The sequence below is a fragment of the Piliocolobus tephrosceles genome, chromosome 1, assembly GCF_002776525.5.
Source record: "Piliocolobus tephrosceles isolate RC106 chromosome 1, ASM277652v3, whole genome shotgun sequence".
Classification (NCBI taxonomy): Eukaryota; Metazoa; Chordata; class Mammalia; order Primates; family Cercopithecidae; genus Piliocolobus; species Piliocolobus tephrosceles.
This window is the reverse complement of record NC_045434.1, coordinates 38,307,322-38,332,552: the sequence shown is the minus strand read 5'-3', so window position 1 is coordinate 38,332,552 and position 25,231 is coordinate 38,307,322. Positions and strand designations below refer to the sequence as shown.

The following is a 25,231-nucleotide window of genomic DNA, read 5'->3' as shown; positions in this document are numbered from 1 at the left end:
GGTGTGGGGTCAGGGCAGGGATGGGGTATGGGGTCCGGGCAAGGATAAGGGGTGGGATGAATACAGGGATGGGATGTAGGGTCAGGGCAGGGGTGGGGAAGTGTTGTTTTGTTTGTTTGTTTGTTTTGCTGTGTTTCCCTTTAGGACATCAATAATTAACATTTGTTGCCTAAGGGAACTGTGATGGGGAGAACTTGTGACTAACAGCTCCTAGGAGAAAAAGAGTTGGTAAGAGCAATAGAATCATATAAAGTATTAGTACCGGGAACGGCCTCAGAGATCATCTAGTACAACGCTCTCACTTTACAGACAACAAACTGAGGCCTCAAGAGACACAGAGGTTTTTCCAAGGTCACTCAGTGAGCAGAGCCATGGTCCACTCCATCAGAGGCTCCCTAACTTGCTGGGGCAGCAGAGCACCTGGGAGACCCCAGAGAACACCATCAAATATTCATACGCCAAAGCAAATAGCTGAATATCTCACTGGGCACAAAGTCACATGTGATCACTCTGAAGACTTGAGTGTGGTCACAGGAACCAAAAGCTTGGGGAAATTTTATGGGAAAAATTTAAGATGAAGAGAATGCTAGCTTATTTTTGTTCTGCACACTGGGAGAAAACTGCCACTCATTTTTACTTCTTGAAGGATGATTTACTCCTCCTGGTGGTGCTTTCCATGTGGCTTTATTGGAAGGGCCCCAGCCCCAGACAGGATAGGAGGTGGGGTTGGAGGGGAAACGGGACTGCGTTCTCACTGTGCACCACGGTTGAGTCCACCAAGGGGTCCACGTCGGGGATGGCGACAGTGACGCTGGTGCTCTCGGTGGTGGCCTTGTCCGTGTTGGCCGTCATGCAGGAGAGGTCGGGCTCACTCTGGCTGATGACCCGGCCCATGTCTAGCTGCACATCCCCCAGCAGGGCCTGCTCACTGCTACCTTCCGGCTCCTGCTCCGTCGGCACCATGTCCTTCCCCACTTCCAGCTCAGGATGGGGCAGGACTAAGGGGGCACTGGCCTCATCAAGGCCTCCTGCCAGCCCGGAGCCTCTGGACACCATCAGACTGTTGGTCCTGTGGAGAGAGGAGGAGAGAGCTGGTGCTCAGATGCTGTCCCCAAATGGTGGGTGTGCCTGGCACGAGGGGAAGGTGGGGAAGCTCAGGCAGCCTGGAAGGCACAAAGCCACCACCGCCTTCCACCCCACCCAGCCAGGCAGAGAGGTGCTAAGACCCACACGCCATGGTCACTGCCTTATTCCTGTCCTTCTATCCATGACCCACTTCCAACAGGCCCTCGTTTTCAGGGGGACAGAGCCCACTGCCTGTTATATTTACTCATACCTCACAAAGTGTGTGTCAGCATAATTTCCATTTTATAGAAGGGGAAACTGGAGCTCAGAAAGGCTTATATTGAGGAACGCCTAACAGCAGCCTGTGCGCCGTCCATCTGGGACCCCGTGACTCACTCACCTCCTTAAATCCTGGGCTCTCTCTTCTTGGATCGTTGGCTCCTTGGCACCATGGTTGCCCCTGAGCTCAGGATCCTTCTCCCCTTCAGTGGGCATGGCTTCATCCAGACTGCGTTCCTGGCTAGCAGACCTGCTCCGAGAGGCTGAGGAGGACTCCTTGCCTTCCGTCCTGACGCGGCGATGCCGGCTGCGCCGCTGGCTCTGCCTGTGCCTGGCCCGGTCCTCAAAGGTCACCACAGCCTCTCCTCCCCCCGCCTCCTGCTGAGTTGGGTCACAGTTCCCATGACAGGGCCTGGCCAGCCACGGCGGCTCCCTCTGGCCCAGGGACAAGGGGGTCCTCTGGTTGTCCAGGACACTGGATCGGTCCCCTCCATCCCCCTTGAGGGACCCCCCACGGCTGATGCGCTCCTCCTCGAACTTCTCCAGGGCCAGGCCCAGGGCCAGGCCCTCGATGGCCCTGGGTCTCCGATAAAGGCTGGGGTGCGTGTTGAGTGGGTTGAGGGGGCTGAGTGGGTTGAGGGGGTTGAGCGGGTTCATGGGCGGCGCCTCCTCCCTGTTGAGGGCCTCCTGGCTGGACATCTGCATGTGCTTTCTCAGCTGGCTGGTGCGCTGCTCCCACACAGACATGTGGTGCCGGCGCCTCCGCTCCCTCCTGCCAAGGGGAAAGGGCAGGGCTGTGGTCAGAGCCTGAAAGCTGCAGGCAGGGAGGGTGGCCGCAGGGGCCATGTGAGAGGGCGGGACACATGGTGGGGGCAAATGGGAGCGCCCAGGACCTGCAGACAGGAAGCACAGAAAGATGCGAGGAGCAGGCGGGCCACACGTGAGGAGCTCATCGGGCAGGTGCCTCCCAGCTGGGCACTTTCCACTCCAATCCCTGCTTTGCAGTAACTGAGGGGTGGGTAGGCATCAGCCCTGGGAGGGGTTCCAAGTCCCCAGGGCCTGCTGGGGTAGCAGTCCACAGGCTTACCACGTCTTCACTCCCCTGCTCTCCTTGCTTTTGGGGCATCTGCTTGTACACACTCAGTGGCCCTTGATTCAAGGTCAAAGGTCTTTCCTCCTCCTCTCCCCTTCATCTCCCTTCCCTCTCAGTTTACAGCCTGGGATAGTGAGGGCTGAAATGGTCAGATACCATTGAAGGGTGAGAAGAGTGCCAGGCAGACTTATTACAAAAAGTCTTGATACCACCCTCAAAAGTGAGTGCTAGGAGTCTCTTCCACAATAGCTAATAAAAGCCACAGAAGGCTAAGTGCAGAGACCACTAGCAGCTCATACTCAAAACTGCGATCGAGCATTTCAGCCCAGGGGCCTAGAGGAGCATTCACGGGGCAGCAGAAACACACGGACACAAATGCAGGAGAGCACACGGGAGAGGGCTTGCTGGGCGGATGGGGAGTCACCTCCTCCCCACGCCTGTGCCTGTGGGCACGCACCTACAAACTGTGAAGGGGACGCGCAGATGTACCCACACGCACCCTCACTGAGGCCCACACATAGCTGTACACAACTGCCTCCGTGAGAGGTACACCCACCAACACTAACACGACATATACCCATTCACAGGCCAGACTGAAGAGCGAAAAACACACAGGTCACGTACATAGACACACACTGATATAAGCACATGTTGAGAGGTGCAGAGGGTATATCCACAGATCATGTGACCAGAACACACACACACACCAAGCCACACACTGACATGCACACCCAGTGCCACTTTGTCTATGGCAAGGACAACGACACATTGTCCCACACCCACACGTAACCACTCACAAACACGCAAACTGGTACACACATACAGGTGGCTGCTGCGTGGCTCCCACATCGACATGTGGTGTCTTCTCCTTCTGTCTCTTCTGGGGAAGAAAAACGAACAGGTTCAGTTCACCCCAACCTCTAGGAACCTCAAGCCCCAGAGCCACCAGCGGATTTCTGGAGGGGGACACAGAGTCCTCTGCGTGGCCATCGGGTCTCCATGTGCCTGCTTGCCTTCTGTAGACTCCCCATGTTCGACTCTCCAATGCAGTGACTTTCAATTCCTTGCTATGTGCAAATACATGGATCTAGTTTTTGAAGCACACATGCAGAGCCACACAGGCTATGCCATTTCACATGATCCACAGCTCCAGATGCTCAAACACCATGCCCCACAGGCACGCAAACTTCCACCTACACATCCTTCAGATTCCTATTTTGGAAATCCAGTAGATGTTGCTAAGTAGTTTTCTTCCCCTCCCCCGTCATTTCTAGGGCTAGCATAGCACATTCATTGGGTGTGGCTCCCCAGCTCATGACTCCTATAGCAGACCCTGACCCAGCTTCACAAAACATGCAGGGGAGCAAATGCTCTGCCATGCATGATGTCAAGGCTACAAAGTGCTCCATGGTCAGAGGCAGCACCATCTTTCCATAGGCCACCATCCATGTACTCCAGGATATGAGCAGTGACCTCTGCCTATGAGCAATGCAGAGGCCCTGGCCATAGGCCCTGTTCTATGTTCGGCAGGGCAGAGCACAATATTGACCTTCTAAGCCTTGTACAGAGAAAACTCTCTTTCATACGCATATTGTGTCCTTACAAACACAAGGTTAGAATGGCAACGTATGAACTGTGCCCACAAAAACAGACAGGATGCCTGCTAAATAAGCTGTCAGCACAGGGTCAATGCTCAGCTAGAGGACGATACATCTGGGCTATCCTTGCAGTAAGCCTGCTCCAGTTACTGGCCTGATGAACTCAGTCCAGCCCAATGGGCCCTGCTTGGACCTGGGATGTTGGCAAATGCTGTTCCTCTCCTGAAAAAGCTGATGCCCACCCACGGAGAACATGCTAGGCAAATTAATCCCCATCAACTGCCATCTTTCACATGTCTGCAGAAGACCCCCCACCCTCTGAGGGAGCAGAGGCAGTTGGTCTGAGGCCCACTCTGGGTGTATGGAAGATGCACAGTGCACATGTGTGTGGCTGCCCAGGAGCACCCACCGATGTAGACATCATTGTGGAGAAGCCTGTGAGCTCCTCAACTGAATACATCCCTCAGCATCAGTGGTCTGCAATGCAACAAGGCACAGGTGGGGGCAGGAGAGCCAAGAAGCATGGGTAGATACAAAAGTAGAAGCGTACGCTCTAGACAGGCAGCATGCACACCTGCTAGGAAAAGCACATCACACCATCTATTTGCAAATTCTCAAATATTCAAATACCAGCTATCCAGAAGCATGTGTGTACGAGTGTATGTACGTGGAAGGATTCTCTCTCACACACACACAAGCATGGGCATTCTCTCTACTCACATATGCACAGATTCAAACTTACATTCATACCTAAAATCATACAGAGAAGCATCCACATGCCTCCAACTCATATGAATGAGACCTTGTGTACACCCCACAATAGCCTTGTGGGATAGGAAGGGCAGGTGGCATTCTTCTCATTTCAAAGATGAGGAAACAGAAGTTCTGAGATCGGAGTGGTTGTCTCTCTGAGATCACAGAGTATATTAGTGAGAGAAATATAACTAGCACTCAGGCACTTTGGTTTTTAACAGTGCTTCTTCTGTGTTTCCCCATGGACAGCCATGTTTGCACTTAAAGTGTAGTTCGAAATCAGCAGTTTCGCCTTAACACCCAAGCAGGGCATGAACACCTGAGCAAGGCATACACAACTGAGCAGAGCACACACACCTGAGCAGTGTACGCACACTGGTGCAGGGCACACACACCTGAGCAGGGCACACACACCTGAGCAGTGTATGCACACTGGTGCAGGGCACACACACCTGTGCAGAGCGCACACACACCTGAGCAGGGCACGTACACCTGAGCAGTGTACACACATCTGTGCAGGGCACACACACAGCTGAGCAGGGCACACACACACAAGCAAAATGCACACACACCTGAGCAGGGCACACACACCCAAGTAGGGCACATACATCTGAGCAATGTATACATATCTGTGCAGGGCACACACAGCTGAGCAGGGCACACACACCCAAGCAAAATGCACACACACCTGAGCATTGTACACACACCTGTGCAGAGCACACACACCTGTGCAGGGCACACACACCTGGGCAGAGGACACACACCTATGTAGGACACACACACCTGAGCAATGTAGACACACTTGTGCAGGGCACATACACCTGAGCAGAGCACTCACACGAGCAGGGTGCACACATCTTTGCAGGGCACACACATCTGTGCAGGGTACACATACCTGAGCAGAGTGCACACAGCTGAGCAGGGCACACACACCTGGAGGTGGCTCACACCAGCAACACCAACCTCACAGCACATGTGCAGCACCAAAGCCCGGGTGTCTGCTGGTCTTGGATGTTTGCAGCACCTCCTTCTACCTCGCTGTGCCCTGATGCACACTCTGCTCAATTCCCACGGCCCTGCCTGTGCCTACCCACATTTCATTCATTCTTTCATTCCAGAAATAGTGAGTTTCTACTCTGGGCCAAGCATCGTCCCAACTCACATCTCTCTAAACCCACTTCTCCCCCAGGCTTCCTCATCTCAGTAAATAGAACCACCCACTCCTAAGTGGCAGCCAGGCCTACCCGTCCACATTTTTGGATACCTGTGTGTATGTGTTTTTAACCCAAACTCATGAGTTCAGGGAAGGTGGAGCAGAAATTACTCAAGGCCCAGAGAATATTCCAGAGAGGAATATTCCCTATCAATCTTTGGCATTTCCCTATCAACTTTTAACAATTTGGAAGGGAACTTTTTTCTCTCACTCACAGAAGAGGGATCCAAGGGCCAGGCCTTTAGTTTTAAAAGGCAAAGGCAAGATGATGGCCGTGCATGGAGGGAGGTCCCCCCGCTCCACACGCACACAACCCTGGCACGCCCCACAAGGCAAGAAGAGGCTGCTGGGAGCCGTTTACTGGAGCTCTAGCCAACCAAGGGCTCCTCCCTTACTAGCTTCAAGTAACAATGACAGGGTCATTGCCAGGATAGACTTCCACCCCCTTGGGGGTCTCAGACCATCTCACAGATGCCCCAGCACCACTCACCACTCACACAGTCCTCATGCAGGCCTGGACGCAACAACAGGAGTTATATGGTTCTACAGTCACTTCCCAGCCTCTCCTCCGACACCTCCCCGTCTCACCATGCAGAGACCAGGCCACGCAGGGCCCAGGCCGACTGCCTGTAGCTCTACCACAGGTCCAGGCTGGCTCCCTGAAGCAGTAGACTCACCACTCTCCTTTATCACCTCCTGTTCTCTCCCTAGTCCACTTCAACTGGGTTCTGTTCCAACCTGGCCATGGAAATGGCTCTTGTAAGGTCACTAACAGCTTTCATTTTGCCATATGCAGTGGTCCCTTTTCTGTTCCTTATTGTATGTGATTTTTCTACAGTATGCAGCACCGGCACCCACTCCTCCTTCCTGCAGAGTTTTCCCTCACAGGTTTCCAGCACACTATGCCTCCTGTTCTTTCTCTTGCCTCCTAGCAGTACTGCCTCGGTCTCCGTGGCTGGTTTCTCCTCGTAAGCAGGAGGAGCACTGTCAGCCTCTTTCCTCAGCAGCTAGGTCTCTGGGATACCTGACCCATACCGATGACTTAAATACTATCTAAACGCGAATAACCTCCCCCAATCATTGTTTTAATTCTGACTTTTCTGAGCTCCTGCTGCAGGTAACCAATAGCCTATTCAACACTTTGATGCCTTAGAAGAATCTCAAAATGAACTTTAGATTTCCACCGGTTTCCAGGGATCCAGTAACTACCACCACCCCCTAACCCGCTGCTTAGTCTGCAAAACCTTAAAACCTGGGATCAATTTTTGTTTCTTCCCTTTTATTCATCCTCACCCCTGCCACACTGAATCCATGAGCTCATCCTATTGGCTCTCTCTCCAAACTACAGACTGAATGGGATTACTCATGTCCTCCATTTCCCCCACCCTAGTCTAAACCCCCATCACCTCTCCCCTACTTTACTCTGCGAGCTGACTCTTTCCCTGACTCCACTCTGGCCCCTACAGTCCGTTATGCTGCACGGAACAGAGTGACCTTTTTAAGTGTAAATCATATCCTATTCATCCTTCCACTTGAGGTCCTCCTGTGATTTCAGCCAGAATAAAAGCTAAATTCTTCCATCTGGACGTTAAGGACCTCAGAGTTGGCCCCGTCCCCTCCCCGGCCCTGTCTCTATCTCCCCTCATTAATTACACATCAGCCACACTGGACCTTGCTGGGAACACTCTTCCTTCAAAATGTCACATGACTGTCATCTACACATTTAGGTCTCTGCTTAAACAGCTCCCCCTCAGAGAATCCCTTCTGGCTTGACACAAGCTGCTCCCACCCAGCTCCTGTACTTCTCCACTATAGGACCCTGTTTCATTTACTTATAGCACTTATCACTATCTGAAATAATATGCGTGTTTATTATCTATCTCGCTCACTGAAATAACAGTTCCATGAGAACAGACTCTGTCTTGCTCACTGCTGTATTCTCAGGAGCAGTTCCGGTATGGAGTAGGTGCACTCCTACAACCAATAGTTTTGTGAGTTGATGAATTGGCTGTTAGCACAGGAGCTCAGTGATCAGTGAAGGGGGCAGCTGACTCACTCGATCGAAGGCATGTTGGGTGCAGACATCGGGCTGACCTCCTTGGCCTTCTGCAGTGCATGTTTCTGGTTGAAGGCCTCTTCTTCCTCCTGTTCATCCTAGACACAAAGCAGAGATGGCTTTGCTTGGGATCCCCAGGAAGGAGAGTAGCTTCCCTTGGCTCTCCTAAGGAGGAGTTCTGAATACCAAGTGAAGTGAGGAAGATACAGGAAGAGGATAAACAAGGTAGCGAGATGTTAGGTTGGCTCGGAGACCTCTGATGGCCAGAGGCCAGGCCCCTCAGGAGTCAGGAGCCTCACCGCTCCGGCATGGTCAGCAATCCTTGTCTCCATCCTGGAGCCATCTACACGCTGCTCATGAGAACCAGGAGAAGTCTACCCCAACCCCTAGTCCTCAGTGGAGCAGGTTATGGCTGTGGAGGTCAGTGGCAGGAGCTGACACTTCTCAGATGTCCTACAGTGTCTAGAAGTGATGGAGCAGGGGCTTTCCAGGCAAGGACCCTGCTGAGTACAGTGCTGAGGCTGAGCACCCCACTGCAGTGTCTTCCCTGCACAGCTAAGTGGGTGCTTAGGCAGAGCTCTCATCCCTTCAAGCAGCATTCCTGCAAACATCCCCTCTATGTGATGAACCCAAGGAAAACCAGCTCAGGTAAAAGGATTGGAGCTAATAAGAGCACATTCATCTTCAGAGCATGCTATGGTTTTCACAGACGTTATTTTACTTGATCCTCACAGTAATCATGTGAGGTACACAATGCAGATATGGCATTCCTGCCTCACGCATGAAGAAACCAATGCTAATGGAGATCAGGAGTCCAAGCCAAGCCAACATAGCCAGTGGCAGGTGTGGGACTCAGACCCAGTTTCTCAGCTGCTTAAAGCTGGTATTTTTCCTACCACATATGCGGATAATAAGACCCTCAAGGATGTAGAAAGAACATCAGAGAATGCATGGAAGAAGCTCAGAAACGTCAGCAGGATGCTTTGCACTTCCGCCCAAAACCAAATTGACACTCTCTGTGGAGAAAAGGGTATTTACTCATCTCTGTAGACCATCCCACTGCTGTTAATATTGCCTCCCCATACTGGGGAAATTAATCAGAGAAAAGAAGGGAACAGTTCTGTGAGAAATTTAGTATCTGGCTTCATTGAAATTTCCCCAAAATGACCTTGGCCACTGAAATATCCCAACAGCCATAGCCCAGGAACTGTGATGGCCCTGATCTCTCTCCTACCAAAACCCAGAAGGGTTAAGTCATGTGATTCAGGTCACACAGCCATAGGTTGCAGTAGCAGAGGTGGAACTTAAAACCAGGGCTCTAGAATTTTCCTGACTCTCCATGATAATCCTGGAAAGGACTCCTTTGAGGGCTCATAGAAATTAAGATGTTATTTTCCGTGTTCCTTGAGGCCCCTTAGGTGAGGGTGAGGCTCACCAAACTCAATAAAAGTGAACCAGGCTTCCATCATCGGTGTGTGGCTATCCAACTGTCCAGAAGTTTCCAGAGAGGGCCTTCTTAGCAGGCCTGAGTCAGACAATGTAGACTTTTGGAGAGAGTTCCAAAAGCCAGAGGGTACTCAATGGCACTAGAGAAACATCAGATCCCCAGAGAACAATGCTTACCTTGGTCAGCTCCTGGGCGTTGGCCAGATTATCTACAGCGATAGCCAAGAACACATTCAGTAGCGTGTCTGGGGTGATGAATTAAGGATGGGCAAATAAGAAAAGCAAAAGTCTTCAGCAAGGCTGAGAGGCCACCTAATGATCTTTCCTGCCTGGGACACTAACAGGAACAGAAGCTACCCTGAAGAGTCACTTAAGCAGGGGCTGTGGGAACAGAGAGGGAGATGCTGTACAACTCTGTTGAAAGGAGAAAGAGGGTACTTCTTCCTTCCTTCCACATATCATCTCTTTACCCAGGATAAAGAAATACCTGAATCAAACCATCTGGGGGCCAGATGGGGTGAGAATTATGATACTTTGAAAAGTTATTATTTGGTCTTTAACTATGTATCCCAGCATACAACTCTTAAAATCCTTAGAAACTCCAAAGTGATATCTGGTAGCCCCTAGGTAGCTTCTGGATGGGGGCTGGTCACCAAACCAAGGCATGATTAGAGGGTTGGAACTTTCAGCCCTATCCCCCCAACCTCCGGGGAGGGGGGAGGGACTGAAGGTTAAGTTGATCACGAATGGCCAATGGCTTAATCAATCATGCCTATGTAATGAAGACTCCATAAAAATCCAAAAGGACAGGGTTCAGAGAGCTTCTGGATAGCTGAACATGTGGGGAGGTTCCTGGAGACTGGCACTCCCGGAGAGGGCATGAAAGTTCTGTGCCCATCCCCAATGCCTTTCCCTCTGCCTCTCTTCAACTGTATCCTCTGTAATATCCTTTATAATAAACTGGTAAATGTGTTTTCCTGAGTTCCGTGAGCCACTCTAGCAAATTAACTGAACCCAGGAAGGGGGTTGTGGGAACCCCAAATTATAGCCTTCAAAACACAGGCAAAGTAACCTGAGGCATGCAATTGTCATTGTAAGGCAGTGGCAGTCTTGGGGATTCAGCCCTCAACCTGTGGGCTATCTCCAGGTAGATAGCATCAGAATTGAATTAGAGGACACCAACTAGTATCCGCTGCAGGACTATTTGCTTGGTGAGTAAAAAAACCCACACATTTCGTTACAGAAGTCTTCTGCATTGATTGTTGATGAGTAAGGGAATAGAAAAAGCACTTTGAATTTGTTCAGTCACATTCAAAAGGTCTTTAGACAGCTGTGGCCTCTACCCGTAGCAATAACAACTAAGAGAATCACTGAACAAGATGTGTAGGGAGCTCAGTGTGGGAGCTCATCTGCCCATTCTGGGAGGCTGAAATTGAATCCTACCTAGGCCAATGGGCGTCACACCATTCTGTCCTTAAAGACAAAAAAAAAAAAAAAATGAGATTCCACAGCCCCTGTTACTGAGCATCTCCCAATAATGAGATGCTAACTTCTCCCGTTCTTCTTGTGAGGGTCCTGAAGGGTTCCACATTTCATTTAACAAAATGTCACACAGCAGACAAGATTCACTACGAAATATATTCCTATGCCATACTCTAGGGTCTGAAGTCTCAATTTCCAACTGTCTTCAAAGCCTATGTGTTGTGGAACATAGAACTGTTCTAGCATCAAAGTCCAGCTCTGACTACCCCCAGAATATCAGGACAATTATGATGCCATTGGGACACATGGGGCTTCCATGACTGTGACTCACTGCCTGGTGTTCTTTTCATGAGTTTCTCATGTTGAGCTTCTAGTCAGCTCCAACCTCTAGACGTTTTCAGGGCAGAAAACTTAAAAGAGCACGTCTTCTCTATGAAGCTATGGAAAATGCAAAACTACACCTGCATCCCATGGTTCTCCCTTTTTATTCTACTAATCCCAATTCATGGCCAACCCCACTCCCCAAAAGCATGTTACAGTTGTATAGAAGTTTGTAATTATAAATCACACACAAATAAATTATCTCATTTAGTATTCACCACTAACAAAGGAGATAAATATTATTATCCTCCTTTCAGCTGTAAAAAATAGAAGGTTGGAGTGATTACGTAATGTTCCCAAGGCCACACAGCTGATACACAGAGGTGCTGGGATTAAAACCTAAATCTCCTGGTTTAGATCTTGTGATTGGATAGGGCACTGGAGTTAGATGCAACTGGACTTTAGTCTCCCTTTACAATTTAATAGTTATTTTACTCAAGATTTTTTTTGTCTTATAAGGATTAAATAGTGCCTATGAAGCATTTAGTTTAAGGTCTCACGTATAGCCCAAATACAATACATATTTGCTAGAATTAGCAGTAATGGCATTAATCCCAACGCTAATATTTTGAGATCTTACTATGTGGCAGGCTTTGTTCTACATTAGCATGTAATTAATTCATTAGTGGTATAATGTGCCTATTTCAGCCTACAGTGATCTCTGCTTTGTCTAATGTTGCCCAGCTCATAGTACCGCCAACCATTCAATGTAACAGCCTCCTATGTTATTATTTGCATACATGACAGATTTGGATAATACTCTATCTTGTTTATGTTTGTATTCTTTACCCAACTAGTACATGAAATCCTTCAGATCAGGATCCTTATTTACTTTAGAACACCAAACAATGTTCACGCCCCTGTCCCACCAACCCAAGCTCTAGCACCACCACAACCAATACCTCCTCAAATGCTGGTCCAGGGTAAGGCGGGCAGCTTGAGGAGGTACATCTTAAAAAGGATACAGTTGCCAAACAAGGTGAGCACAATGAAGTAGATGGCGGACCACATGCCTGAGCTGACCCCGCCCTGGGAGCGGATCCCATTGTACATCACCTCATTCCAGTCCTCACCCGTCAGGATCTACACAAAGCAAATGACAGGCACATCAGAAACCTGGGCTGGTGGAGAAAATGGGGTCAATGCCAAGGGCAAATTCTGGGCCTGGGTCTTTCGCATTTACCCCCTTGCTTGACCATCCTGTCAGGGAGTCAAAAAAAAAAAAAGTCCCATAAATAATCCTAAACTTTCTTTTGATATGGAAGAGAATTTTAGACACTGAAAATGGAAGGAGAGCATCAAAGGGAAAGGTTCTGTTCCTCCAACTACAGAGTGTCTCCCACCTTCAGTTTTGCAAGGTCCTTGTGGAAATCACACAGATCAGGTGGTCTGGTCATTACCTAACTGTCCTCAGAGCTGCCCAGATACAGGGTCTGGAACAGCAGCATGATTGGAAAGAGCCTTGTGAGCTGCAGTTCAGGAAACTTGGGTTCTGGTCCAAGCTCAGATTCTGGCCAAATAGTATTTTTCTTTAGGTCAAAGATACTATCAATTTTGAGTTTTCCCCATGATTTAAACAGTTGAGTTTTGGGGGGAGCAGGGGTGGAAAAGAGACCTTGTTAAATAAACACCATTTAATGGATACCTCATTAAATGGGTTAGAAGACGTCCCTAGATTTCAGAAAACCATAGATGTGATTCTTGGCTGAATGCCTCAGACTCAATGTCTCCTGCAAACTCACAGGTGTGGGAGAAGGACAGTGAGATGGTCCCAACAGAGCTCTCTTATTATTGGTAAGAACAAAGCCACAGAAGTTCTAGGGATTATTGTAGTAATGACCGCTCAACTAGAAAGAGTGTCTCAATCCCCTGGGAGGAGCCTGGAAAGGAAAAGCAGAATTATCCTGAAACTCATCCTTGTCTTGCAGTGTGCAGTCCAAGGGACCTCACGCAGCACTTGTGAACCATCAGCTGGCCTCATACCTGGAACACGGTCATGATGGCTGCAGGGAAGGTGTCAAAATTTGCCGAAGGAGTCCCATCATTAAAGTTAAACCTGAAAAAAAAAAAAAATAGAGAAAAGAATGGAATGAAAATCTCACATACCAAGTTTTTCATTCCCCAAGATCACAGTTTTCATCACTTCTTTTCTCCTTTCTTCTACAACCCCCCTCTTCCCTACTTTTTCCCCATTCCACATAACTTATAAAGACTGTAACAATGACTACTACTGATGAACTACTACTGATGTAACAATGACTACTACTGATGAACTACTACTGATGACTACTACTGATGAACACTTTGAAGGATGTGCCCATGCTGCACATTTCAGGGACAGCACCAAAGAAATGGGTCCCCAGAACGAGAACCCTGTAGAGCCTGAAAGTAATAAAAGCAGAGATGTTTACTCCACATATGCATGCACTCAGTGGTCAATTCAGGCCATGTGCAAAGGCAGACAGGATAGTAACATGGTGATCGAGTTAACATTAGACCCTGGCCCAACACAGTCTACGACTGGGTTTTGAGCCTCCTTTGGATGGAAAGCTTCTGAGCACGTACCTGCCGCCAAATAACTGCATTCCTAGGAGAGCAAAGACAACGATGAAGAGGAAGAGGAGGAAAAGTAAACTGATGATAGACTTCATTGAGCTCATCAAGGAGACCACCAAATTCCGCAGGGAAGCCCAATACCTACAAAACCCAGACAACGTGACAGCTGTGAACACTGCATACCAAGTTAGCCCCCAAGCCCAGCTCAGCATCTGCCTGGTAGTCTATGAAATAACCTGCATTTGTATATTTGTATATTTGTAGCAATAGGAGTAACCTATTGCTCCCCTTGGGAATGTGGCACCATAGATATTTTTGGTTTAATCTTTGGAGAAGAAGGAAGAGCTAAAGAATAGAGAAGGGGTGGGGCAGGGAAGGGATACTTTCCCCCTAAGGGGGAAAGAGAAGATGGAAGAAAATATAAGGCAGAGAAAAGGTTCTACTCTCAAAGTCATTAGGAAAAGTCCAAATTCTGCTCACTTACTTGGTTATTTTAAATATTCTTAGAAGTCGGAGGGCTCGCAAGACACTGATTCCAAAAGACGTACCAGGTCTGAAGATTGCCCAGACCACTTCAAAGATACTGCCCACTGTGACCTAGAGAGGCAATGCCAGTCACAGTGAGAGAAGGAGGAGGAGAAGAAGAGGGGGCATTCTAGCGCCCAGCACACAATCAACAGCTCTCGGTGGGGGATGGGAGAATAAAAACTCTCCTCTCCCACTAGCCCTACCTTCAGTAAAACTACCTATGTGGGAAGCTGCCACCTCTCTCCCATTGCTCTTCAATCCCCTTCCTAACTTTAATCCTTCATACTGTAGATTGGCTTACTGACTCCTGTCCTTGGTGAAAACTACAACAGCCAGTGGCTGCTTCTGCTGCTCTGACAAAGGAGTGGTACTCAAAACAAAGAAAGCGATTTGGATTAGTACAAGTTTCATCTCAATACAGAAATCTCAGAGAAGGTCTACATTCTCTCATCATCCTAAAATTCAGTGCTAACAAGAATGTTTCGGTCCTTGATATAATAAATATCTCTCAGTCACAGGGGTCTTGCATCCCGCAATGTGACAGTTCATGGTGATGTAGGATCTGATTGCTACAAGATGCAGCAATTGCAGATGAACATTTCAATTTCCTTTTATTTTAATTATGTATTTATTGAATGTCCACTATGTTCTAGATATTTTGCTAGGAGAAACAACAACTATTAATCCTGACAGTAATGCCGAAAGGTACGGACACAAAGAAACTAAGGTTAAAGTGATCTCTCACTAGCTGTTATGCTTGAGAATTGCCCATACTCAGAACCATATGCTCCAAGTTAAAATGTAGATTAGCAAGTGCTCGAAATCTTTAGCACCTAACTGAAACTTTGGCAGAAAAAGTAGTGGGATTGGCAGAAAGAGAAGTGGTTCAGGAGCCCAAAGTTCTGCGACCCAATTCTCCTGCTAACTGAGTATATGAACTTGGGCACGCGAGTTTCTATTTATTCTTTTGTAAGTGGGAAGGCTAACTCCTGAAATGTAATATAGTTCATAGGACTCCTGTAAGCGGCAGGGGACAAAAATAAAAGATATGTAAAAGCACCTTGAAGTGTTAGCACAATGTATACATTTAGATATCCATACTACGTAGAAAGTAAACAGCTGACTGAGAGATTCTCTGTGGGGACTTGCTAATATAAGAGTGTGTGTGTGTGTTTGCGTGAGGGTCTATCTAGATAATTATCCCAATTTTAAACTGAAGTAGAAAAACAAATATATAAGCTTCTCTTTCCTATGGAACCACCTCTAGAATCAAGTCCTTTGTCCTTCTCAGGCTTCCCCCAAGATAATAAGTGGTTCAAAAGTCTGGCTATGGGTAGCTTTGTAAACTCTCACGGAGCTATACACTTAAGTGTACCCTTTACAATGTATGTGTTACATTTTAATAAAAATATTGAAAATCAAAGAGCTTAGAAAAACAAACAAACCTTGCATGGGAAGGATTCATTCATTTCTGAATTCCCTTTAGCTAATCTTATCGATTCTCTTTTTATATATTCTGATTTCAGTACCTCATGCTGAGTAAGGAGCAAGCTGCTTATCTAAAACCAGGGCCTATCAACGCAAAGCAGGAGCACAGGCAGGCTTCCGATGACTTACCCCAAAATCAAAGCAGTTGAATGAAGAGTGAAAATAAAGGCGAGGCCCCATGCCATACATCTTCAGGGACATCTCCAAGAGGAAGAGTCCCAGAAACAGAAATTCTGCATAGTCTGGAAGTATTAAAAGTAGAGCATTGGTTCCACATGTGGGGTGGGCTCAGGCATTTCTCAGCTAACACACCCACTTACAGAGCAGCTCACAAAAACACATGTCGGGACATTCGGTGGCCATATCAGGCCAGGGCTGGGCAGAGCCTAATGATGTCTGAGTACCCTCTGACCCAGGCTGAGTCCCAGGTGCACTCAACAGATCAGCATTGCTCTCTTTCAGTAGGTAGGCCTGTCACTGGCCTTTCTATGGTAGAGGGCCCTCAGAGGGGAAAGAGAGGACTTACTATGGCTCTGATCAAAGGGCTGGATTCCTCCCCACACACCCAGCAGGGACAGGCCCTTGACCCTCACCCACGTCCAGTGGCAGTCTAATCTGGAGCTGACCTATCAGCTCTTCTTCTGGTCTATTTGAGATCTCCATTGCCCTGAGAACTTCCTGCCCAGGATTTCAGTGATCAAAACTCCCGATCGTTGAGCCTCCTTAAGAAAGGAAGTGAAGGCTTTGTGGTACCCAAAAGTATAACGCTATGCTATCTTGTTGATTCATCAGCAATGATCTGTTTACCTAAAGAATGAAAGCTAGAAACAGTCATGAGATACTCCAGCCCCCTTGAGGATGATGTGGCCTCCCTCACAGTGTGAAGAGGTAGAACTCCTCCTAGCAGGGTGCTTTGCTCTCTTGCGTTCACACACACACCAAGCTGCCCCACATGGGGACCAGCAGAGGAGGCTTTAGAGAGAGGCTTTACTTACAGAGGAGGTGGGTGAGCCACTGGGGCTGGTTGTGATGGACAATGGCCACACAGGCAGTGTTGAGTGCTACAAGGCTCAGCACAATCCAGTAAAACACTTGGGATTTAACCATGTGGCGAATGGAGATGCGCAGAAGCCTTTCCTTGTGCCGGAAATAAGAGACCCCGTCTACCTTTGCACTTTTGATACTGGCTCGGGCCAGAGGTGTGCCTAAGGGGAGAAGTAAGGAGGAAGAATGAAGTGCAAAATATCCTGTGGTCACCCTCCATGGACAGGGAGCATTCGAAGGACAAGATGGGCTGCTCTAGTCCCAGGGCAAGGTGACTGCCACATTGCAGGTCTGGGGAATCCCCATCTTATGGGCTCAGTAGTTTCTATAGGCAGTGACCCTGTTTTTCCTCTCTGGCCACTCTCAGTCCTAAGAAATGGAAAGATTCCCCAGGCAGGACACCAGCGTCTTGAATCTTAATAGGATCGTGTTTATGTTTGCAACAGACTGGGCTTCTCTCTGCCCTTTCCTTTTAAATAGCTTCAAGCACTACAATCCTTCTGCTGCATTGGTGATATTTCTATTACTGGTGGCACAAAACAGCAAGGAGCTTTGTAAATCTCCTCTGCTTTTGAGGATGGAACAAGATTTTTCCCTTTTTCTGGGGAGGAAAAACCTGCCATCAGCCAGAATCTCTAGGAGCACCTGAGATGGAACCCATAATATTAAAGAATTGCCAATCAGAATTAGTTTTAAGTTAAGCAAATGGCTTCAAGATCTCACATCCGTGTCCCCCCTGGAAGCAACAGGTCCTCAGGATCCTTTGAACAATGTCCCAAAGTGGGTTCTCATCATCACTCCCAGGAGAGGGCGGATACCTCTGCAAATGGAATACATCTGCCACACCTGAAAAACTTGGGTTGGATTCTTAGCCCTAAATCCCATGTTTCATGTGAACAGCATCCCCAGGTCTTTTTTTTTTTTTTTTTTTAACAAATCATTGTAATCTAGATTCCATTTCCACCCTTTTCCTTAATTACATTCCTAAATTCTGGACTGTTTGGATTCTTTCCCTCCTTGTGGTGCTTCTCAAAAGGTAGGATCTTCCTTTTCATGGGAGATCAGAGAAGTAAAAGATCTAACTGGATCCACTCACCCACAGAGGAGATATCAACACAGTGCTCATCGCTGGAGTCTCGGGTCATGGCCTCTGTCCGGCTCCTCTTGATGGTTGCCCTTCGAAGCACTGCACCAGGGAAAGGGAAGGCCAGTGAGAGGCCACAAGTACACCCAGATCATTCTGGACAAAACTTTGAGGAATGCAGGCAAGAGGCCTTGTTTGAGGTCCCTGTAACATTGGCATCTATCTGCCTTTAATACCTGAGCCAGGGTAAGAGAAATCAAGGACGTCTACCAGACCACAAATGCCGTGCTCACCAGCACCTCCTGCAACACAAGGGCTCTGGAAGCCACGCTAGAGCCTATCTAAATGCAGAAGGTAAACAGGCACTCTGTATCCATCTGTCCTGGCTCTTCACCTACAATGCCACTTCCTGGTAATGAAAGTGGTCTCAAGGTGACCCCCACACATTTTAAGAGCAGGTCCCTTTAGAAAGCATTGGTTGTAGGATGGCCTTTTCCTCGCTCAGTATCAATCACATGCCCTGGAACAAAACAACTCTTGGGTTTCATTTTCATCACTTTAAAAGGCATTTAAATCTGTGACTCAATTCCCTTCATTTTAAAGCATGAGGGATTTTATGACAGAACGACTCTCATTTCAAATCCCAGAGCACCGTCTTTTATTTCTTTCTCCCCTTTTGATCAAGAGAGATTGCCATCGCCGAAGAGGGGGCAAATCCAACTGGAATAAGGCGTCAGAACATTTCCTTACCTTCTAAGGCAGATGTTCCAGCATTTTTATTTTCTTCAGCGAGCATGACTTCCTCTATATGGAAACAAATGGTTTGGTAAATTATCTGTAAATGCCAAATTATTCTGCAAGATGAAAATCCCTCAGGGACAGCTCCAGCTTAGGGCAACAGAGAGAGAGAGCAGAGTTCAGAGCCTGTCATAGGCACCAGCATCAGAAAGAAAGCAAGTGTCACAGAGGGTACACAGAGAGCTCCTGAGAACAGAAAGGAAGCCTCAGGGAGGGGGTGCTTGTGGTAACAATCCACTCTATGTCTGATACCCCTGTTCAGGAGGATACCTATGAGAGGAGAAGAAGAGGCTAAAATCCTTGATAGGAATGAAAAATTTCTATTTCTGTTTTTAATTCCACCCAGCTTCCTGTCTTTCCTAACTCCTTGAACTTCTAGCAGCAAGAGCTTCCTTAGCTTCCCTTGCCAGTGGCCATTGGTCATAACATCTACACCCTCATTCAGGAGCTGAGCCCACGTTTTGGGCTTTAGTCTGCGTCTCTGAGGAGGGGTCAGAGGAAGATGCCCAAAGGTCCTCGGAGACAGGACACGGGCTTGTGGGCTTCCTCCTGTCCCCATTGCTTCCATCCTTTCTTGGTTTACCACAGCCTGAGCCAAAGAGGCTTGGGCCAATCATGAATTTGTCCCTAAGATAAAATAAAAAGTAAGTATTTGGTTTTTCTCTCTGGTTCCTGGCAGTCTTTCGTATGCTAATGAAATGACTCTTGGAGGAGAGAGGGGCCTCGATAGGTTAGAGGAGGTAGCTTGTAGCCAGAACAAACAGCCACAGGACTGGAGGCTAGAACTTTCAGCCTCTCCCTACTCCCACTTCTAGGGAGGAGGGGGCACTAGAGATGAGTTTAACTGCCAATGGCTGATGGTGTAATCGAGCATGCCTATGTAATGAGATATCCATAAACCCCCCTAAATGTTGGGGTTCAGGAGGCATCTGAGTTGGTAAACACATCAATGAGCAGGAACGGTGGTGTTCCCAGAGAGGACACGAAACTCTGCGCCCCCCCACCCCCATCCCCTGCCCTATACACCTCTTCCATTGGGCTGTTCCTGAGTTGTATCCTTTATAATACAGTATGGTTTTTCCAAAGTTCTGTGAGTCATTCTAGCAAATTACTGAACCAGTGGGGGGGGGGGGGGGACGGTTGTGGGTACCCCAGATTTGTAGTCAGCCAGGCAGATATGCTGGTTGCCTGGAGACCCCACTTTGGCTGCCATCTCAAGTGGGGGCAATCCTATGGAACGGAGCCTTTAACCTGTGGGGTCTGTGCTAATTTGAGGTAGTATTTAGTGTTAGAATTTAACTGATTGTTGAACACCTAGTTGGTGTTAGAGAACTGAAGGACTGGTTGATGCTGAAATAATATATTCACTTATTAGAGTTCTAAAACGACACCACACAGTCCCCTGTACTCTTCCCTCTTGGTGCCCCCAGGAGCAGTCCCATACTCTACTGAGGTGTCATTATCTGAAGGGGCATATTTTCTACTAAGACTTGTTGGACCAAACCTCACTAGCATCCCTCCAAGTGCACCAACAAAATAGCCTTTCTCTCCCAAGTCTGGTGGGATCCTGCATGCCCTATGAGGAGGAGTGATGGGATGAGTTTTGAGCCCAACCCACAGGTCAGGGAGCTGGAGGCCTCAGTAAACATGCCCTAAGATCCCAGCTGCTAGGGGAAAGCTAGCCTCAGACCCTATTAAACAATGGTTTAATTTAAACATAAACACTTTTAACAAGTAAAAGGACAGTAGGAGAGGTTAAAGTCATTACCATAATTCCAGCTGCAGATAAAACTGAGAGTACATAATGTATTTCCTAGGGAGGTGAACATGTTAAAGCTGGGATGGTACTCATAGGATGGCCATTATTACCAAGTCATAAATGTTTGCTTTCTTTTTTAAGTATAGCCTCTGGCTAAGTTAATAGATTAAGTGCTATTGGTGGGGCACTCCTGCCTGCAGACAAAAAGGGGTTTTAAGTCATTTTAGAGCACATGTTTGGAGGGCATCATTTTAAAAGTAGGAACGTATTAAAATCCCTCATAGCAACTTTAATCACCTTAGCCAGACAGTTACTTTTGCTATACATAGTGTCTGGGCTTTGGGGTGGGCAGATCTGGGGACCCCCCAGGATAGATGGAAGGTGTGTGGTGCTGCCGAGATCTCTGGGAAGCACTCAAGGGCTCTGGATGTGCTGAAGCCACCCCCCTTCCTCCCCACCTCATCCCTTTTGCCAAGTTCGCTTTAGAACTTGAGTGTCTTTCCAGGGAAATGTAACCCATATGTCTCTGATTCACTCGCGCTCCATTTGTAAAGGGAAGGGCCAGGAAGCACATTTTGACGTCGCAGTGCGTCTTTTTTCTTAGAAGGAGAGAGCTGGCTTTGCCAACTGGAAGAAAGGGAAGCCTTGGAATTCTGCAAGTATTTGAAAAGCAGAGCCCCAGCGAGCAGCATACCCTGCCACCTGACCTGTGTGGGGTGGCCAGGGCTGCGAGGGCTCCTTCCTGGGTCTGCTGCCAGCTCTCTTAGTGGTCTGTCAGATGGCTCCTCCGCCGAGAAAGCCAAGGACAGCTGGGACCATCGAGCTGCCTGGAGGCAAATCTGCTTGCCCTCCCATGGCAAGCCTGAGTTACCATTCTGGGAAGCGGTGGGGGACATTCATGTCCGCTTCATCCCTACACAACAGCCTTGGAGGAGAAAGGGTGAAACGCAAGTATAGTCAATACACATTGCTCATGTTTCCAGAGGCTACAAGGGGGTGCAGATAGCAATCATACATGTACTCTCTCAACCCTTGGAGGTCACCAAAGGTTGACTGCAGAGCTTAGAGAGGGTTTTTGTGTGTTGGCAGCCACAGTGTCACAGTGTCATTCCAAAGCTCCTACAGAAGAATAAGGCTCAAGCAACTAAGCACTAAATCATACTCCAAATTTTTCTTCTGTGACCTCACTTTTGTGCTATGTTTTCTATTAGGAATAGAGAAAAGATACTGACTGTCATATGTGTAGTTTTTTAAAAAAATCATGTGTTCCTCTGGAAGAAAATGAAGATATATAATACTAATGCAAACCAACCTTTAAAATAATAAAGAAAGCAAACCCACCCCTTTTCTTGACAAGTATGGGGGTGATTGATGCCCCTCATAAGCATCTGAGCCACAGCCAAACTTGAATCTAGTGGCTCTGTCGGTTAATGAAATCATGATAGGTTTGGACCTATTCTCACAGGCAGCTGAGAACCATTCCTAATGCTGAGCCACAGAGTGAGAACTGATGACAGCTCAAAGCTTAGGAAAACACCTGTTCTCACCATTATCTCCTCCCTGGATGGTGGCAATAGCCTCACTACTAGTCCCTCTGCTTCCAACCTTGTCATTCTATGGTCTATTCTCAATGTGGCCAGCACATGCTCCTTTATGGTCTAAAGTCAGAGCACGTCAGTCCTCTGCTCAAAACCCTCCCGTGGTTCTTGTGTTTCTCAGAGTGAAGCTCATAGCCCTTACAATGCCCCATAAGGTCAAACACAATTGCTGCCCACTTCCCCGGTGACAGCCATCACTCTGTCTCCTGTTCCTCCTCCCTATTCCTTCCCCCTTCTGCTCCTCGGGCACCCCTGGCTCACTCCCATGTTAAGTACTTGGTGCTGAAATACTCCTCTCCCAGATCTTCCTCTGGCTCACTCCTTCATCTCTTCAAGTCTACACACCAATGGTGCCACCCTGACCTCCTATTTAAAACTGTGGCACATTCTATACCCCATAACCCTACCTTGATCAGTTTTCCCATAGTACTTACTACCTTATCATTGTCTTATGAGTTACTCATTTATTATTTTGTTTATTGTTGCCTTCCCCAACTAGAGAGCTTTACAAGAGAAGAGCTTTGGTGAACTGTTTGACCATTTGGCTCACTGCTGTATCCCAAGTGCTTAGAACAGGGTCTGGCACAAAGTAGGCACTCAATAAATATTTGCTGAACAAATGGATGGCTGTGAGCACCAGGAACAATATTATAACACACCATCAACCAAGTCTCAGCTCCAGGATTGGGGTATGTTACTTTTACTCAGTTCACCTTGCTAAGATGCCTGCCTTAAGGTGTTGGGTAGATGGGACAGTTTGGTAGACGGGACAGTTAGAGCCCAGAGGAAGAAAGTGGGATGAGCAGGGAACCTTAAGAGCCAACCAGGCATCCAAAGCGTCTCTCTTCTCTTGTCTAGGCTGCCCCTTGAATGGAAGAATTGGGAGTGAGGGGCTGGCCCTGATGTCTCTGCAGCCCACTCATCAGCCTCCTGCAGCCCCCCAGGCCTACCTGCTTTGTCTATCCAGGCACGATAGCCATTCAGCTCACGCTCAATCTGCTGCTGGCGTCGCAGTTTCATGAAAGCCCTTCGGTTCTCCACTCTCTCTCTCTCTTTGGCAAACTCCCTGTGGACAAGAAGGATAAGATTCACTGGGTTTGGATAGGGCCATGACTCAGGGAAAGGGTGAATCAAGCAACAGAGACAGAGCATCTGAGCAAGTACCTCTATTAAGCTCATGTACCCTTTCCTCTGATCCAGGCTGCAAATATGACCTCCTTACAATGTTACACAGAAACACACCTCATTCAGCCTCACACAGGAAGCCTTCCCAGACTAGCTGTCTTCCAATCAGGACCAACTGATTGCTTGCTCTATTTTGAAAGGTATGTTCTTAGCCATGTGAGAAACTAGGTTTCAAAATGCCATGTTCCACCTCTTCAGCTACAATGAAAACCCTTAACCCTCTGAAGGGCACAGCTACTCTTTCTCTTTTTGATAACAATAGCGATTAATGTATATTGACCAATTATGATCAATATATGACCAAGGCTTAGGAAAATACCTGTTCTCACCACTATCTCCTCCCTGGATGGTGGCAATGGTTTTCACACCCGTTAACTCATTTCATCCTCACAACCATCCTATGAAGTATTAATACTATTAAAATTCCTATTTAACAGATGGAGAAGCCAAGGTTTAGTGAGGTGAAATACCTTGCTGGGATTTGAACTCTAATAACAACGCCGTGTTGCCTCTGCTGTCCTGTACTCTGGTACTTAATAAAAGCTGCCACTGAAGATCAATGAGGCTGATGACTTCAAAGGCTAAAATGCTATTCAAAGGTGGCTGATGTCAGTTAAATAAGAAAGGAAGGGACGTGGGAAGGACACCTGACTCCCATAAAGCCAGTGGGAAGGTGGGGAGATGATGAGGCAGAGGGAATGCCCAGGTGAGGGTCAGGAAGAAGACAAAGCCCATGACAGGTTCAGGGGACTAATGCCACTTGGTGTGACAACAGGAATGAGAAGGCTACAGTTCCATGGGAGAAAGAGGAGAGAAGAGGACTAAGGGTTCCCTGGTAGAGAAAAGGAGGATCAAATTTAATGAGTGAAAGAATGGGGATAAATAAATCAGTTTCCTAACAGGTTCCTCCAGAAGCCACCTCTAGCGATGCCTTTCTCATCACCAAACACCCTTCCAGGCTAAGATGCCCCTTACCAGTGCAGTGCCTCCCAGCCGTGGCTCAGGTGTTCTCCCACTACCTGGGAAGCTGTTCTACTTATTAAATGTGATCTCCATAAAGAACTGCAGGCCAGGCACAGTGGCTCATGCCTATAACCCCAGCAATTTGGGAAGCTGAGGTGGAAGGACTGCTTGAGCTCAGGAGTTCGAGGTTACAGTGAGCTGTGATTGTGCCACTGCACTCCAGCCTGGGCGACAGAGCAAGACGTTTCAAAAAAAAAAATAGAGAGAGAGGTGCAGTCTGAATCTGAGGGAGTCCAGCACCCACTGTGAGTCCTACCAGTTTCTCTCTCATGTCTAGGGAAGAAGAAATGAACGAGGGGCTGGGGATGGGCCCCAGCCACAGTGCGGGGAAAGGGGAGATGCCAGTCTACAATAATGCCAAGAGACACCTGCTCATGCCTCACCTGGCCCTCCTGCCGAAATAGAGCTGGTGTCCTTGGGTATAGCCACCTGCTTATAATCAGGCAGAGGGTTTAGGGAAAGGCACATTGGAAGGAGAATTTCTCCTGTGCTTGGCTTCAGGTTCACTGGGTTCTACTAAAGGTGCTATGGCGGAAGGAAAGGGGAGAGTCAGAATGAAGAGCAACCAGGGCCAGTGAGGGCCAGGGTAACTGAATTCAAGCCCTGGGATGCCTCCTTTCTGCTTTCTGAATTTCAGCAATTTGAAAGTAACAAGGGGCTGGCTTGGTTCATGGCATCACCATCCACCAAAATTCTTACCTTTGGATCTTTGCTTCTTTCCGTCCCTCCTGTCCAATTAGTACCATTGTCCTGTTGGTTCTACCTTCATAAAAGCACCTGAATTCACCCTGCTATCTTGGTC

At 48.0% G+C, this 25,231-nt stretch overlaps 1 protein-coding gene across 3 annotated transcripts in view; it reads right to left on the bottom strand.

Moving 5' to 3' along the window:
- CACNA1E (calcium voltage-gated channel subunit alpha1 E) overlaps positions 1 to 25,231 on the bottom strand; it is a 335,424-nt gene that overhangs the window by 73,535 nt on the left and 236,658 nt on the right. For 2 of the 3 annotated variants that reach the window (XM_023203509.2, XM_023203510.2), the window contains exons 8-21: positions 23,172 to 23,287; positions 18,817 to 18,870; positions 18,079 to 18,168; positions 16,934 to 17,143; positions 16,068 to 16,180; positions 14,407 to 14,519; positions 13,932 to 14,063; positions 13,350 to 13,422; positions 12,332 to 12,449; positions 9,681 to 9,748; positions 8,058 to 8,155; positions 3,261 to 3,317; positions 1,466 to 2,116; positions 756 to 1,069 (exon numbers count right to left, since the gene is read on the bottom strand). In XM_023203509.2, coding sequence (XP_023059277.2) covers positions 756 to 1,069; positions 1,466 to 2,116; positions 3,261 to 3,317; positions 8,058 to 8,155; positions 9,681 to 9,748; positions 12,332 to 12,449; positions 13,350 to 13,422; positions 13,932 to 14,063; positions 14,407 to 14,519; positions 16,068 to 16,180; positions 16,934 to 17,143; positions 18,079 to 18,168; positions 18,817 to 18,870; positions 23,172 to 23,287 — 2,207 coding nt within the window. The remainder of the gene's footprint in view (positions 1 to 755; positions 1,070 to 1,465; positions 2,117 to 3,260; positions 3,318 to 8,057; positions 8,156 to 9,680; positions 9,749 to 12,331; positions 12,450 to 13,349; positions 13,423 to 13,931; positions 14,064 to 14,406; positions 14,520 to 16,067; positions 16,181 to 16,933; positions 17,144 to 18,078; positions 18,169 to 18,816; positions 18,871 to 23,171; positions 23,288 to 25,231) is intronic. The other variant, XM_023203511.2, reaches the window with a different exon arrangement.